Source organism: Haemorhous mexicanus, chromosome Z, assembly GCF_027477595.1.
Source record: "Haemorhous mexicanus isolate bHaeMex1 chromosome Z, bHaeMex1.pri, whole genome shotgun sequence".
Classification (NCBI taxonomy): domain Eukaryota; kingdom Metazoa; phylum Chordata; class Aves; order Passeriformes; family Fringillidae; genus Haemorhous; species Haemorhous mexicanus.
The window spans coordinates 47,918,112-47,930,843 of record NC_082381.1 but is presented as its reverse complement, the minus strand read 5'-3'; the positions used below and the strand labels follow the sequence as shown (position 1 = coordinate 47,930,843).

At 48.0% G+C, this 12,732-nt stretch overlaps 1 protein-coding gene across 1 annotated transcript; it reads left to right on the top strand.

Moving 5' to 3' along the window:
* Positions 1-10,638: 10,638 nt before the first annotated feature.
* On the top strand, positions 10,639-12,333 carry GADD45G (growth arrest and DNA damage inducible gamma). Its single transcript, XM_059874204.1, has 4 exons — positions 10,639-10,783; positions 10,898-10,999; positions 11,105-11,318; positions 11,662-12,333. The coding sequence occupies exons 1-4, from the start codon at positions 10,731-10,733 to the stop codon at positions 11,770-11,772; spliced, it is 480 nt and encodes a 159-aa protein (XP_059730187.1). The 5' UTR covers positions 10,639-10,730; the 3' UTR covers positions 11,773-12,333.
* Positions 12,334-12,732: the final 399 nt, after the last annotated feature.

Below are 12,732 nucleotides of genomic sequence, written 5' to 3'. Positions count from 1 at the left end.
ACGAGGGATTTGCCCAGAAAGGTGGGAGGCACCTCGTGGCGTGCTGAGGGTTTGAGGACACACCCATTTTAACCACTAGAGGTCTGTTTCCCACAAGTCTCTTTCAGAATAGAGAGAAAGTATTTCGTATTAGTATCAAAACTTAAAACCCTTGCATGCTAGAACAAATATTTAAACAGATATTTAAACTATTTTGATTAAAGTGACTGGTATGAGAATGCCACCTGAAAAGATAACATGTATTTTTTGTTTTCTGGTGTTTCTTGCAATAACAGGTAGATCTTTTTTTTTCTCCTTTAATCACTCATCTATTCAGCAGATTACTGAAGAGTACTAAAGAAGAAGATAAACTAGTGTGTATATCTGCTGGTAATTTTACTGATTTCTCATTCCTAAATGTGGAGGATGAAGTCACTGTGCAAGGTAAGTCACAAAACCCCACTCTGGCATCCTTATCTTTTTCTCAGAATGTTTGGTGGCACAAGTCAAAGGAGTGTGCTAATGGCCCCTCTTATCTATATTAGACAAATTACAGAGACAGAGCCCTATACTGGGAAATGAAACACTGTGCCCTAAAATGAATTATCAAATGAAGAGTGGTGAGGAGTCACTATTCAGTAAGTCTGTGTGTGACTTTGAAGAAGCCTTTCCAGGCAGAGATGTTGTGCATGGCTTTGGGTACACAATTACAGAAAGAGTCTGAAGGGTAGGGCTTGGTGGGTGCAAGCTGAAGGGCAAAGATGTTATTCCCCCAGCATGTCCATATGTGTGCCTCAGCTTCCACTGGGCATGTACCCCAAGCCGAATTGTTGCCGGTGTGAGTGTCTAGAGCAACCTCAGACTTTCGATGCCGCTTTTCTACAGCTCAGCCCAATTTGCCTGCTATAACTAAGCCCTGAGAGCCCAGAGTGCTTTGCACCAAATGCAGTGCACTGTTCTGCCTGGGCAAACCCAGGACCAGGGGCTTTTGCCTTCTATTGCTTCTGCCCCTGTTTATTCAGCTGGGCAGAAAAATCTTTGCTCAGTGTTGTCCATCACCCGTTTCCATTCTCTGTCAAGGCTGTCAGAAGATCCCCCTGGGCATATCTGTGGTTGGAAATACATTCTTCTGCTACAGGGTGTGCTTGACACTCTCTCTCTTCAGGCATTACCAGTAGGGAGCTCCACTCCTCACCAAACCCATTATGTGTTGCACTTGAGAGAGTCCTGCTCAGACACTCTGCTTCTACTGCTTATGGGAGGGAGCTGGGGCTGGAGAAGCTGCATTCTGGTTCCATGTGGAGGAGCCCTGCATCTTCACTTAAGGCTTGTTGATGACAAACAACATCAGGGGACTAGGCATAAGTCACTGAGGACAGAGCTTATGCTGTTGGTGTGGATACTGAAATTTTAATTTTAATTGTCAATAAGAGCATCTACTTGATGTCCAGGGTCATATACAAGCTGGCTGGAAGCAGAGGAATTCTAGATGCTCACACTTTCTGAAAACAGCCATGCCCCAGACAGTAACACATACCTCAAGAGTAGGCTACCTGCTACCCCACTTCTTATGTACACCATCTGTGCCCTTGCCTACCCCACTTTTCCCACACCCAGATGAACAACTGATGTCTAGGTGGAAACCCATAATTTAGGTTTGAACTAAAATCCCATACTCAGTAACTGAGGTATCGGGCTATATGGGAAAATGACAAGGAATTAAACATAGCAACACAAGAAAATAAAAAGCAACAGAGCAACAGGGACAGTTTAGCCAGGTGGCACACACGTAATTTAATTAAATTAGTTAAAGCTATCTCAGTGAATTTCAAGATGGACAATTAAGTAGTAAAAAGTGATAGCAAGGAATAATAGTCCTGCAGTTCCTTTGTACTCAATAGCTCTTCACTGGCCTTTTGTCCTATACAGTATTAAACTGAATCTGAATGTTATGTTGTATTTCAGCACATTCATCAAGTGTCACCACTTGCTTTTTGTAATCTTATCCATCAAAGAGTGCAACTGGATTTCACTTTATGGGGTCATTCATGGCTCACTTCTCACTATGATATTTGGAGCATTTGATTAACAAGATCTCAAAGAGGAAGTCTGAACTTTTAGATACCATTACATAGTAGTTAATTAATGTGCTTCCTTATATCTAAAGAAAATACCTCTGCTCATCTTTGTGGGTGAAAAAGAAAGAGAAGAATTGTCCATTTTCTAATTTTAAGCTTTTCCAACTTTTACTGTCACAAAGATTGTTGGATACAAATGTTTTGATTTGATGTTGCTTGTGAGCAAGGAAAATTAGCAGCGAAAAGATGTCTCAGCAAGTAACTGAGGTCTGTAAAATTTTTTGATGCTCTTACCTTTCACTTGTTTTAAAGAAAAGAGTGAAGGGAAGGTAACCCTGCCCCCATCAGATCTCATTTCTTACCTGTTTAGATATAAGCCCGTTTCATAGATTTTCTTTTTAAAGGCAAGAAAAAGCATATGGAAAAATTCAGAGTTGCACATTTCGGGGTCTAGGCTGACCATCTGAATTTTCATTCTCTGGTTGCCCGTTCTGTTACATGTGCAACAGAAGACATCAAAGGACTAACAAAAGCTAACAAAGAGTATTTCACTCAGGTAGGCACATCTGCACACCTCTGCTGAGATATGAGAGGTTCTTGACATAGGGCAACACATCTGCAAGTTACAGAATCATAGTCACACAGAATCAATTAGGCTGGAAAAGACATCCAAGACCATCGAATCTAACCTTTGACTATCACCACCCTGTCAACTAGACCACAGCACTGAGTGCTACATCTAATAATTTCTTGAACACCTCCACATGATTCCACCATCTCCCTGTGCAGCGAATTTCAACATTTAACTCCTTCTACCCTGAGTTTAGCTCAGCTATTAGCATGACACTAATAACACCAAGATTGTGGGTTCAATCCCAGTATGGGCCGTTCACTTAAGGGTTGGAACTGATGATCCTTGAGGGTGCCTTCCAACTCAGAATATTCTGTGATGAAATTTCTCCTGGTGTCCAACCTGAACTTTCCTTGATGCCTCTTGAGGCCATTTCTTCTTACGGGTGCCTTGTAAAGAGGCTGATCCCCACCTTGCTACCCTCTCCTTTCAGACAGTTGTAGAGAGTGATGATGTCTCCCATGAGCCTCCATATCTCCAGACTAAAGTCACCCTAAAGGCTGGGCAGAGAAGTGATTGAGAGCAGCCCTGCCCAGAAGGACTTGGGGCTGCTGGTGGGTGAGAGGCTGGACATGACCCAGCCATGGGCACTCCCAGCCCAGAAAGCCAAACGTGTCCTGGGCTGCATCCAGAGCAGCGTGGGCAGCAGGGCCAGGGAGGGGATTCTGCCCCTCTGCTCTGCTCTGGTCAGGGCCCACCTGGAACCCTGCATCCAGCTCTGGGGTTCCAGCACAGGGAGGACATGGAACTGTGGGAGAGTCCAAGGGAGGGCCACTGAATTGATCAGAGGACAGGAGTACCTCCCCTGCAAAGACAGGATGAGGGAGTTGGGGCTGTTCATCCTGAAGAAAAGAAGGTTGTATGGAGAACATTCCAGTATATGAAAGGGAATACTGGAGAAGTGATCCTTTGTCAGGAGCTGTACGGTAGGACAGAGAGTAATGGGTTCAGACTGAAGGAGGGGGAAATTAGAAAGAAGGAGGGGAAGGTTGCCCAATTCAAGGCCAGGTTGGATGGAGCCTTCAAACTGATCTGATGGAAGGTGTCTCTGCCCATGGCAGGGGCAATGAAACTAGATGGTCTCGAAGTCCCTTCCTAACTAAACTATTCTATGATTCTGTGATCTGCCTTCTTTGTGAATTACATTTCTTCATACTGCAGATTACCAGTGAAATGAATAATTCTGACAGCATCTGGGCTTAGGGAAAATTTTGCTCTTTTTTCTGTTTAACAAACAGACTGCTCTTCAGTGATCTTCTTAAGCACTTGATTTTTAACTTTTCTGGGCATCTCTAAAAAATATCAGTACACAACAAAAAAATTGCTGATCTAGTTATGTAAAGCTTGAAAAATTCACTTTGGCATTGTATGGAGCCATTCACTGGGAAAACTAACATCATCATTCAAATTTCTATTTAATGTCATTTGTTGGACTGGAGAGATAACAAAACAAGCAGTTTTATTCTGCTGGAGGAGAGGGGCCCATATGCAGGCATTAGCAGATATGTCAGAAAAAGTAAAATCAAGGAATTAAGGTAAGTGGGGATTAGAAACAGCTACATTATAAAAAACACCCATTTCTATTTGTAACTGAGCCTTACTTGAGATTTTTATTGGCATCATCTGGAAGACTCTGAATTGGCAGCATCTGGAAGACAGTGCTGAGTGAATGGAGAGACAGAATCTGGGATTTTTTTATTTGCCCCCTTTCTCCTGGCTTGAATTAGTAACAAATATAATTTTTTTGTGTCACTTATGTAATTTTCCAACCTTCCATCTGAAGCTACCCTATTAAGTAAGATTTCCAGGCATTCCTGGACAAGGTGTGTGCTCAGTAATAGTAAATCTGACACTGCAGACTTCCTGGCACGCAGTCTTCAATTGAACATGCATGCGCAATCTGTCCAATTTGGCCAGAAAACATAGGATGTACTGAGCTGGGTGTTACGCAGCCGTAGTGCATATGGGCTGTGAATGTGTCTAGGATTACCAGTCACACAGCAGCCAGTCAGAACTGCTGGGAATGCACAATAAGTTTTCAGTTGCTGGACTTACACACAGAAATCCCAGGAGAGAATCCTGAAAAATCCTGCCCTGATAAAATTCTGGTCTGATGGAAAGAAAGCATTGCCAAGAAAACCTGGCTTTCAGCAGTTCTTAATGAAAAACAAAAAGAAAAATAAAAAAGAGATCATCGTGTCTCCCAGTGTTTCTGAGAGACTCGTGAGCTGGGGTGTTGCAGAAGGTTCCCTGATGTGCAATCAGCTGTCCCCCACAAACCAGTTTACTGCTTTGGACTGCCCTTCTCAGCTCCAGTACGATGTGAATTACGCAGATTTTAGCACAGGGCTGGGGAGGAAGCTGCTCCAGACACTTGCAGCTCACCATAGTCTGAGTGTTTGGCTTTTTTTTTTTCCTATTTAATGCACACTGGAGTGGGTCTCTCAAGAGTGTAACAGTGGAGACAGGCATGAAAAGAATACCATCTCCTGTCTGTAACTCCAGTAGTCACTCCTGGTGGAGATGGTCTTGTTTAAAATACAAAACCCAGATATGCAGGGCTACTGCAAGAATGACATTGAGGTGCTGGAGAGTACCCAGGGAAGGGCAATGGAGCTGCTGAAAGGTCTGGAGAACAAGTCCTCTGAGGAGCAGATGAGGGAGCTGGGGGTGTTTAGCCTGGAGAAAAGGAGGCTCAGCGGAGAACTTTGTTTCCTTTTGTTTTTCTTTACTTTGTTTGTCTGGGGGATTTTGTTGTTTTGGTTTTGTTTGTTTTTTTTTTTTTTTTTTTAAGAAGAAGCTATGAAAAGCCTTACTTCACTGCTTTTTCAGTAGGTTAAGCATCCCTTTTTTCCTACAGATTGTGGATGTTTGGTCTTGGCTGGTGTCACTTCTGTGGCAAAAGCTTCACAGAATGAAGTTTATGTACAGAGGAAGCTACCTGGTTTACGAGGCGTGGGGATCAGCAGTATCTGTTTCAGGCTCAGTAGAAAGAAATTACATGAGGATTAGGTAGGTGACCTGTTGATCTGCTGGAAACAGATCAGCTTGAATTTAACCAGGCCATTTGTAGAGCCTCCTAAAACTTGTGTTCAGTAGAAAAGTTTTTGATTTGGTTTTTATTTTGTGAGATGCCGCACCTGGAGAAAGCAGCTTGCTGGGTGATTACAATAGGTCTGCAAGAGAGGAAAACTGGATGGAGGACTGGAGTGGGAAAGGGAGATGGAAATGGAAAGGGAGAGGAAGATGGATTTGGAAAGACATTGAGGAGGGAGTACTCCATCTGAGCTGAAAGGACTGGTTTATCTTGGTAAAGAGAGTCCTTCTGCTGCAAAGTCTGGATGTGCAGCACAAGCCAGGGCAGGTGAGTGCAGTGTAGGAAGGAGCCCCATGGCTGGGGTGTCTATTACCATGGCTTGCAAGCCTTTACTGATGTGGAAGGTTGGAGTCTCCTCTCACTTAGGCCAAGAGGAAATGTCTGTGACTGCAGCACTTCAGCTGGAGACATGCTGTTATTTTCTCTGCAAAATGAAAAAGCGTACGTTTATTATCAGCTATACAGGTGCAATGCTTTTGCATTTTTATCTGTTAAATTCTGCCAGCTTCCTTGCCTTTCTTGGGATTGAATGTACTATTATTTCCCCCTTACTCTTCTCTCACTTTTTATATTGGGGGCTGGTTTAGAACCATATAATCATCAAGGATGGAAGGGATCATCCAGTACAATAACCAACCAGCACTACTACTGTAACTCTAAACCACTAAACCACTTTACCCAGCACCAGATCCAGGTGCCTCCTAAGAATCTGCAGGGATGGTGATTCCACCACCTTCCTGGGCAACTTATTCCAATGCCTGAATACCCTAGCAATGACTTTTTTCCCCCTACTATCTAATCTGATTCTCCTGTCTCAGCTGAAGGCCATTTCCCCTGGTCCTCTCACTGCAGGGACAGCAGAAGTGACCAACCCCCACCTCACTACAGCCTCCTTTCAGGGAGTTGTGGAGAGCAATGTGGTCTCCCCTGAGCCTGCTCTTCTCGTGACTAAACAAACCCAGCTCCCTCAGCCATTCCTCGTAAGAGATGTTTGCTAGACCTTCCATGAGCCTTGTTGACTTTAACTGGACAAGCTCCAGCACCTCAATGTCCTGGAGGTGGCCAAAAATATTTGTCAGACAGGGCCAAAACTGGACTCGAGGTGCAGCCTCAGCAATGCCAAGTACAGGAGGATGATCATGTCCCTTGTGCTGCTGGCCACACTGCTCTTGGTTCAGGCCAAGCAAGATGCCACTGGCCTTCTTGGCCACCTGGGCACACAGTGGCTCACACTGAGCTGGCTCTCAGCCAGCACCCCCAGGTCCCTTTTTGCCCAGCATCTGTCTCCCCCAGCCTGTAGTGCTGCAGGAGTTTGCTGAGACTATAAGGGCAGAACCCAGAACTTCATCTTACTGAGCCTCATGCAGTTGTCCTTGGCCCACTGACTGAGTCTGTTCAGGTCTCGGTAGAGCACTCCTACCCTTGAGCATGTCTTCTCTAGGGGATTTCTTAGTGTAGGATGCGTCAAGGTCTACTTTTTAGGTTGGTTGGCTGTTGTTTGTGTTTATTTATTTTCGTTGTTGTTGTTTTGGGTTTGGTTAGGGTTTTTTTTTCCTTTTTTTTTATTCTCTTCCTGCGTGTCCGCTGTAAGCGTTCGTGGCGCGGGAGCAGGAGGGGGCCCCCGCCGCGCCGGAGCCAGCCGCGGTCGGACCGCCAGAGGGCAGCGCAGGCTCGGCGGCGGGCGCAGCGCCGGGCGGGCGGCAGCGGCTCCGCGGGCTGCCCAAGGACGGGTCTGCCGCACCGAGCCGCGCCCTGCTGGTGGGAGCACGGGCAGGCGGCACCGGCCCCACACCTGGGCTGCCAGCAGCGACGGCGGAATGCACTCGCTCGCGTCCTAGTGCTGCTGCCGTGGGATATTCACCGCCCGCCCCCATCTCGCCCTTGAGCTGCCGGAGGATTTCGAGCTCTCGTGAGCCGATCCGCCAAAGGTCTGCGCCCACCAGTTAAATGTACTAAAAACACGGGAGGAAAAGACCAAGAAAGCAAGCAGTGGAGACCGACCTTCACTAAAGCTTAGTTTGCTTATTAGGCGTCAAAGGTATCACACCTGCGGAGCTGGTGCCTTCGGACCAGGGACGGGGCCTTGGGCTTGCACGGCTCTCCTTCCTACACCTCCTCTTCTGCGTCAGAGGCCTGGTGTCGATACTGTGGTTTGAAATAAGCTGGATCAAGTATCTAGTAATGAATGTTTCACGGCCTTCAGCACCATCTGTGCTAGGAGACCCGGGAATAATGGGGCAAACTGAAAAGTGTGATGTCAAGAAGCCCTAATTCCAGGGTGCTGCATCATTAGGCTGAAACTGGAAGCTTACATGTCAAAGGATTAATGTGTTAATAAGGTTCCATATATCACTTTATTATCTAGACAATTATATATATTTTACTATTACATATGCATATACACTGTTCTCCACTGTGAATTACTTTGGCTTCCTAATTCGGATCCATCTCAAGTAACTTTCACTTTTACTGTAATGAGAAAGTCATCAAAGTCACAGCTGATATCAGCATCTTTCAAAGCTGTGAGTCAGTTCTGGATTTTCCACCTATTTCATCAGAAATAGGCCCTTGAATATTTCTAAGAGACATACCACTTCATGTGTCTTAATATTCAGGCTATTCTTCTGCATTCATCCCCATTTGTATACTTAAAGAAAAAAAAACAACAGGAAAAAGAAAGAAGCAAATGTATAAAGAGTTTTTATCTTTTGAGAATGAACCGTACATGCTATGTACACTATGCTAATTCCAAGAAGTGGAGACAATTGCACTTGCCTGAGTACAGGCCAGGAGATAATTTTCTGGAAACTTCTCATATCTTTTTTAGAGAAAGCAAACTAAGAATTTATGACCTTCTCAAGCAAATTTAGACTGAGAGGTCACTGGTTTGGTTTCCAAGTCTTTGCATGTTAGTAGGGTAAAAAAGATTATGAGGCTTGAGAATTGGTTTTACAATGAAGAGTTTTCTCCCTGGTACTGGCAGCTCTGTAGACATCAGAGAAATATTCTTAGAGAGGCTGGATATATCTGGCAGACATCATGCCTATGTTGTCACTAGTTTAAAATGGAAACTCGCTAAGTGATTACTGCCAGGTTGGATGCTGTCACCTGTAGTGTCACCAGGGCACTAGCTAGAAACAACTGGAAGTAGAAACACATCAGCTCATTAAAGTGGCTCAGTTTGAGAGGCATTTTGGAAAGTGTATTGCTCAAAGAATCTAAAACCGGGCAGAGCATAGCATATACAGTCACAGATAAGACATGCTTCATCCAGGACTCCCAGTGTAGTACTGAAAAGGACACCCCCGGCTTTCAGCGCAATTCGGATGGGGACGATGCTGCTGCAGGCTAGTGAACAGCAGGAGTGACAAGTTAGAGAGGTCTGCCTGTGCAGCCGGCTGGAGTCGGTCCGGACAGGTCGCAGTAGCACAGGTTACCCCAAGGTGGCTCTCCATAACCTCTGTGAAACGCTTGGGGCTGCTCTCGACCGGTGACTCGGTGGAGACAAGTGCTAACCGTGAGCTTAAGCCTAAGCGTGTCAGACGCTGAAGGGACGTGAAAAGTGATTTGCCTTTTAACATTTAGTCTGTGCTCATTCACAGCGGGAAAATGTGTCTTTTTCTTGCTTGGTTTGCTGACAAACAGGTTTGAATCTGAGTTCAGCAATCACACTCCTTTCACTCTAAAATTATCAATTATGAACACTGTCCAAATTACAGCTATTTTTAATAAAGGTCGACTGAAAAAAAAAAAACAAACCAAAAACAACTGTTTGCTCACACCACTCCCCCTCCCCAGGATCATAGGCCAGTACAGCCTGCAGACGGATTACCAGTGACCTCAGAACAGGTCTGCATGGGGGCAATCCTGCAAGGATGAAATTTACACAGCCTCCCTGGATAGGGAGCCTGCTCCGCTGCTTGACTATTCTCAGGGAGAAAGGATTTTTCTTGCATTTCAACTGAACCTCTTAGTTTGCTGCCCAAACTTTGCCTTCCCCGGGCTGAACTGGCCCTGGTCCCTCAGCCTGCAGGGCAGGACAGTGCCGCAGCTTTGGACCCCTCGGTGCCCTCGCCTGCCCTTGCTCCAGTTCATCGGCCGTTTGCCGGCTGGGGGTGCCCAGACCGGACAGACCGCATTGCTGCTGTCCCGTGAGCGCTGAGCACAGGGGGATTATCACCTGCCTCGGCCGGCTGCTGCTCCTGGTCCTACAGACCAGGGCACGGGGGATTTGCTGCAGCCGGGGCCGCTGCTCAACATCACCAGGTGACGGCCCAGTATAGTCCCAGGACCTTCTCTAGAGATGCCCTCAGCCCTGGTTACAGGACTGTCCCTTCGCGGCATTCGCATTTCCAGAAACTGTATTATTAAAACCCTGCGTTTATTTAATTTTTAAAAATTATTTTCAGTTTTTATTTCTCCTGCACAGCACAGATTTTCCGTTCCAAGTCTTGGACACAAATCGCCCTACTACTTGCCAGTGCCTACCGGCGAGCGGTGTGCAGGGAGAGGCCGCGCGTGCAGGCGCACCGCCAGTACCGCCGGCTCGGGCCGGTACCGCTGGCTCTGCCCGGCACCGTCCGGCACCGCTGGCTCGGCCCGGCACCGCTGGCTCGGCCCGGCACCGTCCGGCACCGCTGGCTCGGCCCGGCACCGTCCGGCGCTGCTGACTGGGCCCGGCGCGTGCCTGCGCGCCCCCCGCCCGCCCCACGTGGCCTCCCGGCACGAGCCACTCTTTCCCGCCCCCCCGCCCCGAGCTTCCTCTCCGGCGCGCGCCGATTAGCATAATAAAGCCGCCCCTTTCTCCCCCGCCGGCCAATGAGAGGCCGGGAGGCGCCCGCGAGGGCTATAAGTAGCGCACGCCTGGCAGCTGTCGCTTCAGAGCGCTCACGGAGTGCGTAGAGCGAGTGCTGAGGGGGCCGCGGGACTGTGCGGACTAACTGCTATGACTCTGGAGGAGATCCACGGACAGCAGCCCATGCCTGCGGGCCACGACTGGTACGTGCGGGTGGGCACTGGGGAGCTGAGGAAAATGGGTAGCGCGTGGTTTCGGGGCGGCGGTGGTTGTGGTGGCGGCACCGCTCTGACCCTGTGTCCTTTCCCGGCCCGCAGGATGCAGGGCGCCGGCACGGCCCTCCACGAGCTGCTGGTGTCAGCGCAGCGCCGGGGCTGCCTCACCGCCGGCGTCTACGAGTCGGCCAAGCTGATGAATGTGTAAGTACGGTGGCGGGGCCAGGGGGAGTGTGTAAGTCAGCCCGGCGGGGCTGCGGGGCGGCCGGCGCCAACCGCGGGACTCATCGGGCTGCTCCCCTCTTGCAGCGACCCCGACAACGTCGCGTTCTGTGTGCTGGCCGCGGACCAGGAGGACGAGGGGGACATCGCCTTGCAAATCCACTTCACTCTGATCCAAGCATTCTGCTGCGAGAACGATATCGACATCGTGCGGGTGAACGACGTGGCCAAGCTGGCGGCCATCGTGGGGCCCAGCGAGGACTCGGGGGAGCCGCGCGATCTCCACTGCATCCTCATCACGGTGCGTGTCCCCCCGGCGCTGCCGGCTCTGCCCCGCACTGCCGGAGCCTGCCAGGGCGGCCCCTTCTCCGCTGCGGGTGGTCGAGTCCTCTGCCGGGCACAGACAGAGCGTTTGGCACGCAGCGAGTCAGCTGAGTAGTAGTAGTAGGAGGAGGCAGAACTTCTCGTAAACTGGGTTTCCTCCGCTGTCCACAAGGGCAGCATCTCTGCTTCCCGTCTTGTCTGTGTCAGGACAGAAACTGTCTGGAAGTGCTTCCAGTCCTAAGCTAATGCTTCTGTAAATATTATGATGACCTCAGCTGGCGGGCACCACTCATGGTGTGCAACTTTTTTCTTTTTTGCAGAACCCGAATGAAGAAGGCTGGAAGGACCCAGCTCTGGAGAAGCTGAACTTGTTTTGTGAAGAGAGCAGGAATGTCAATGACTGGGTGCCAACTATCACCCTGCCTGAGTGATGGTCACCTGGTGCACTGGGGAGGCTGAAACCTTTGTTGCATTCTCAACGTGCTGTGCGTTCACCAAAATGTGCAACAAGCTGCTGATTCCATGGATTAGCCTGGTCAAGAGACTGGATTAAAGTCCCTCAGACTGGCATGCAGTGGGCTCTTACAGAGGAGAAAGAGGAAAACAGCTCATCTCACCAGTGAGCCTCAGTAGGCTGCAACCGTGGAGAGGCTGACATACCATGGAACTGAAAGAAGTATTGCAAGTTTGGCTGTGTGGAGCTGTTTCAGAAGGGAGAGGGAAAGTTGAGGGAAGTGGGCCAAAACTTTCCAGAAGGACTGATTAGAGTACTGTAACTAGGAACTGTTGGTGCTGTCTGCCAACCACAGGAGAAAGTATCAATATTTATGGAGTATTGGGGATTGGTTACTAAGACAAATGCAGATATTCCAAAGCAGACAGACTTCAACAGGCCTCTTGGGTCACTCTGCAGATCTGTTTTAATACTGCAATAACTTTTATTGAAATATTTGCTGCTATTGAAGCTTTCATAATAAATTTTTGACAATTAATTTCTGGGAGTGTCTTGCTTGCTGGGTGTGGGGAAGCATGTCACTGAAATACCGCTGATGTTTTGCTTGTGTGCTGTATGTAGTCAAAGATCTAACTCCAGTAATGGAGTTATTGCTCAAATACTTTCCTGGGCTGGCTGAGTGAAGTGCTGTGCTGTCCAAGTTGATAATTCAACCTTTTACCCTCTTGCAACAGCTGCTTATCGCAACAGCTTGCAAGACGGAGGAGTCGCATGCCTAATGAGCTCACTTATTGTAATAGGAGGTCTTTGTAGTCTGCTGGAGGAACACAATGCATGTTAGAAACATGGAATTTTGGAATACAGACCTCCAGTAAATTGCATCATTGATTCTTAAATATGACTTAGATGCATTCAGAGCTGACGTGTTTCTACTTGA

Coding starts and splice junctions, on each gene's coding strand:
- GADD45G (XM_059874204.1), top strand. CDS start 10,731: ATGACTCTGGAGGAGATCCACGGACAGCAGCCCATGCCTGCGGGCCAC. Junction 11,000..11,104: donor TCGGCCAAGCTGATGAATGT/GTAAGTACGGTG, acceptor CCCCTCTTGCAG/CGACCCCGACAACGTCGCGT. Junction 11,319..11,661: donor TCCACTGCATCCTCATCACG/GTGCGTGTCCCC, acceptor TCTTTTTTGCAG/AACCCGAATGAAGAAGGCTG.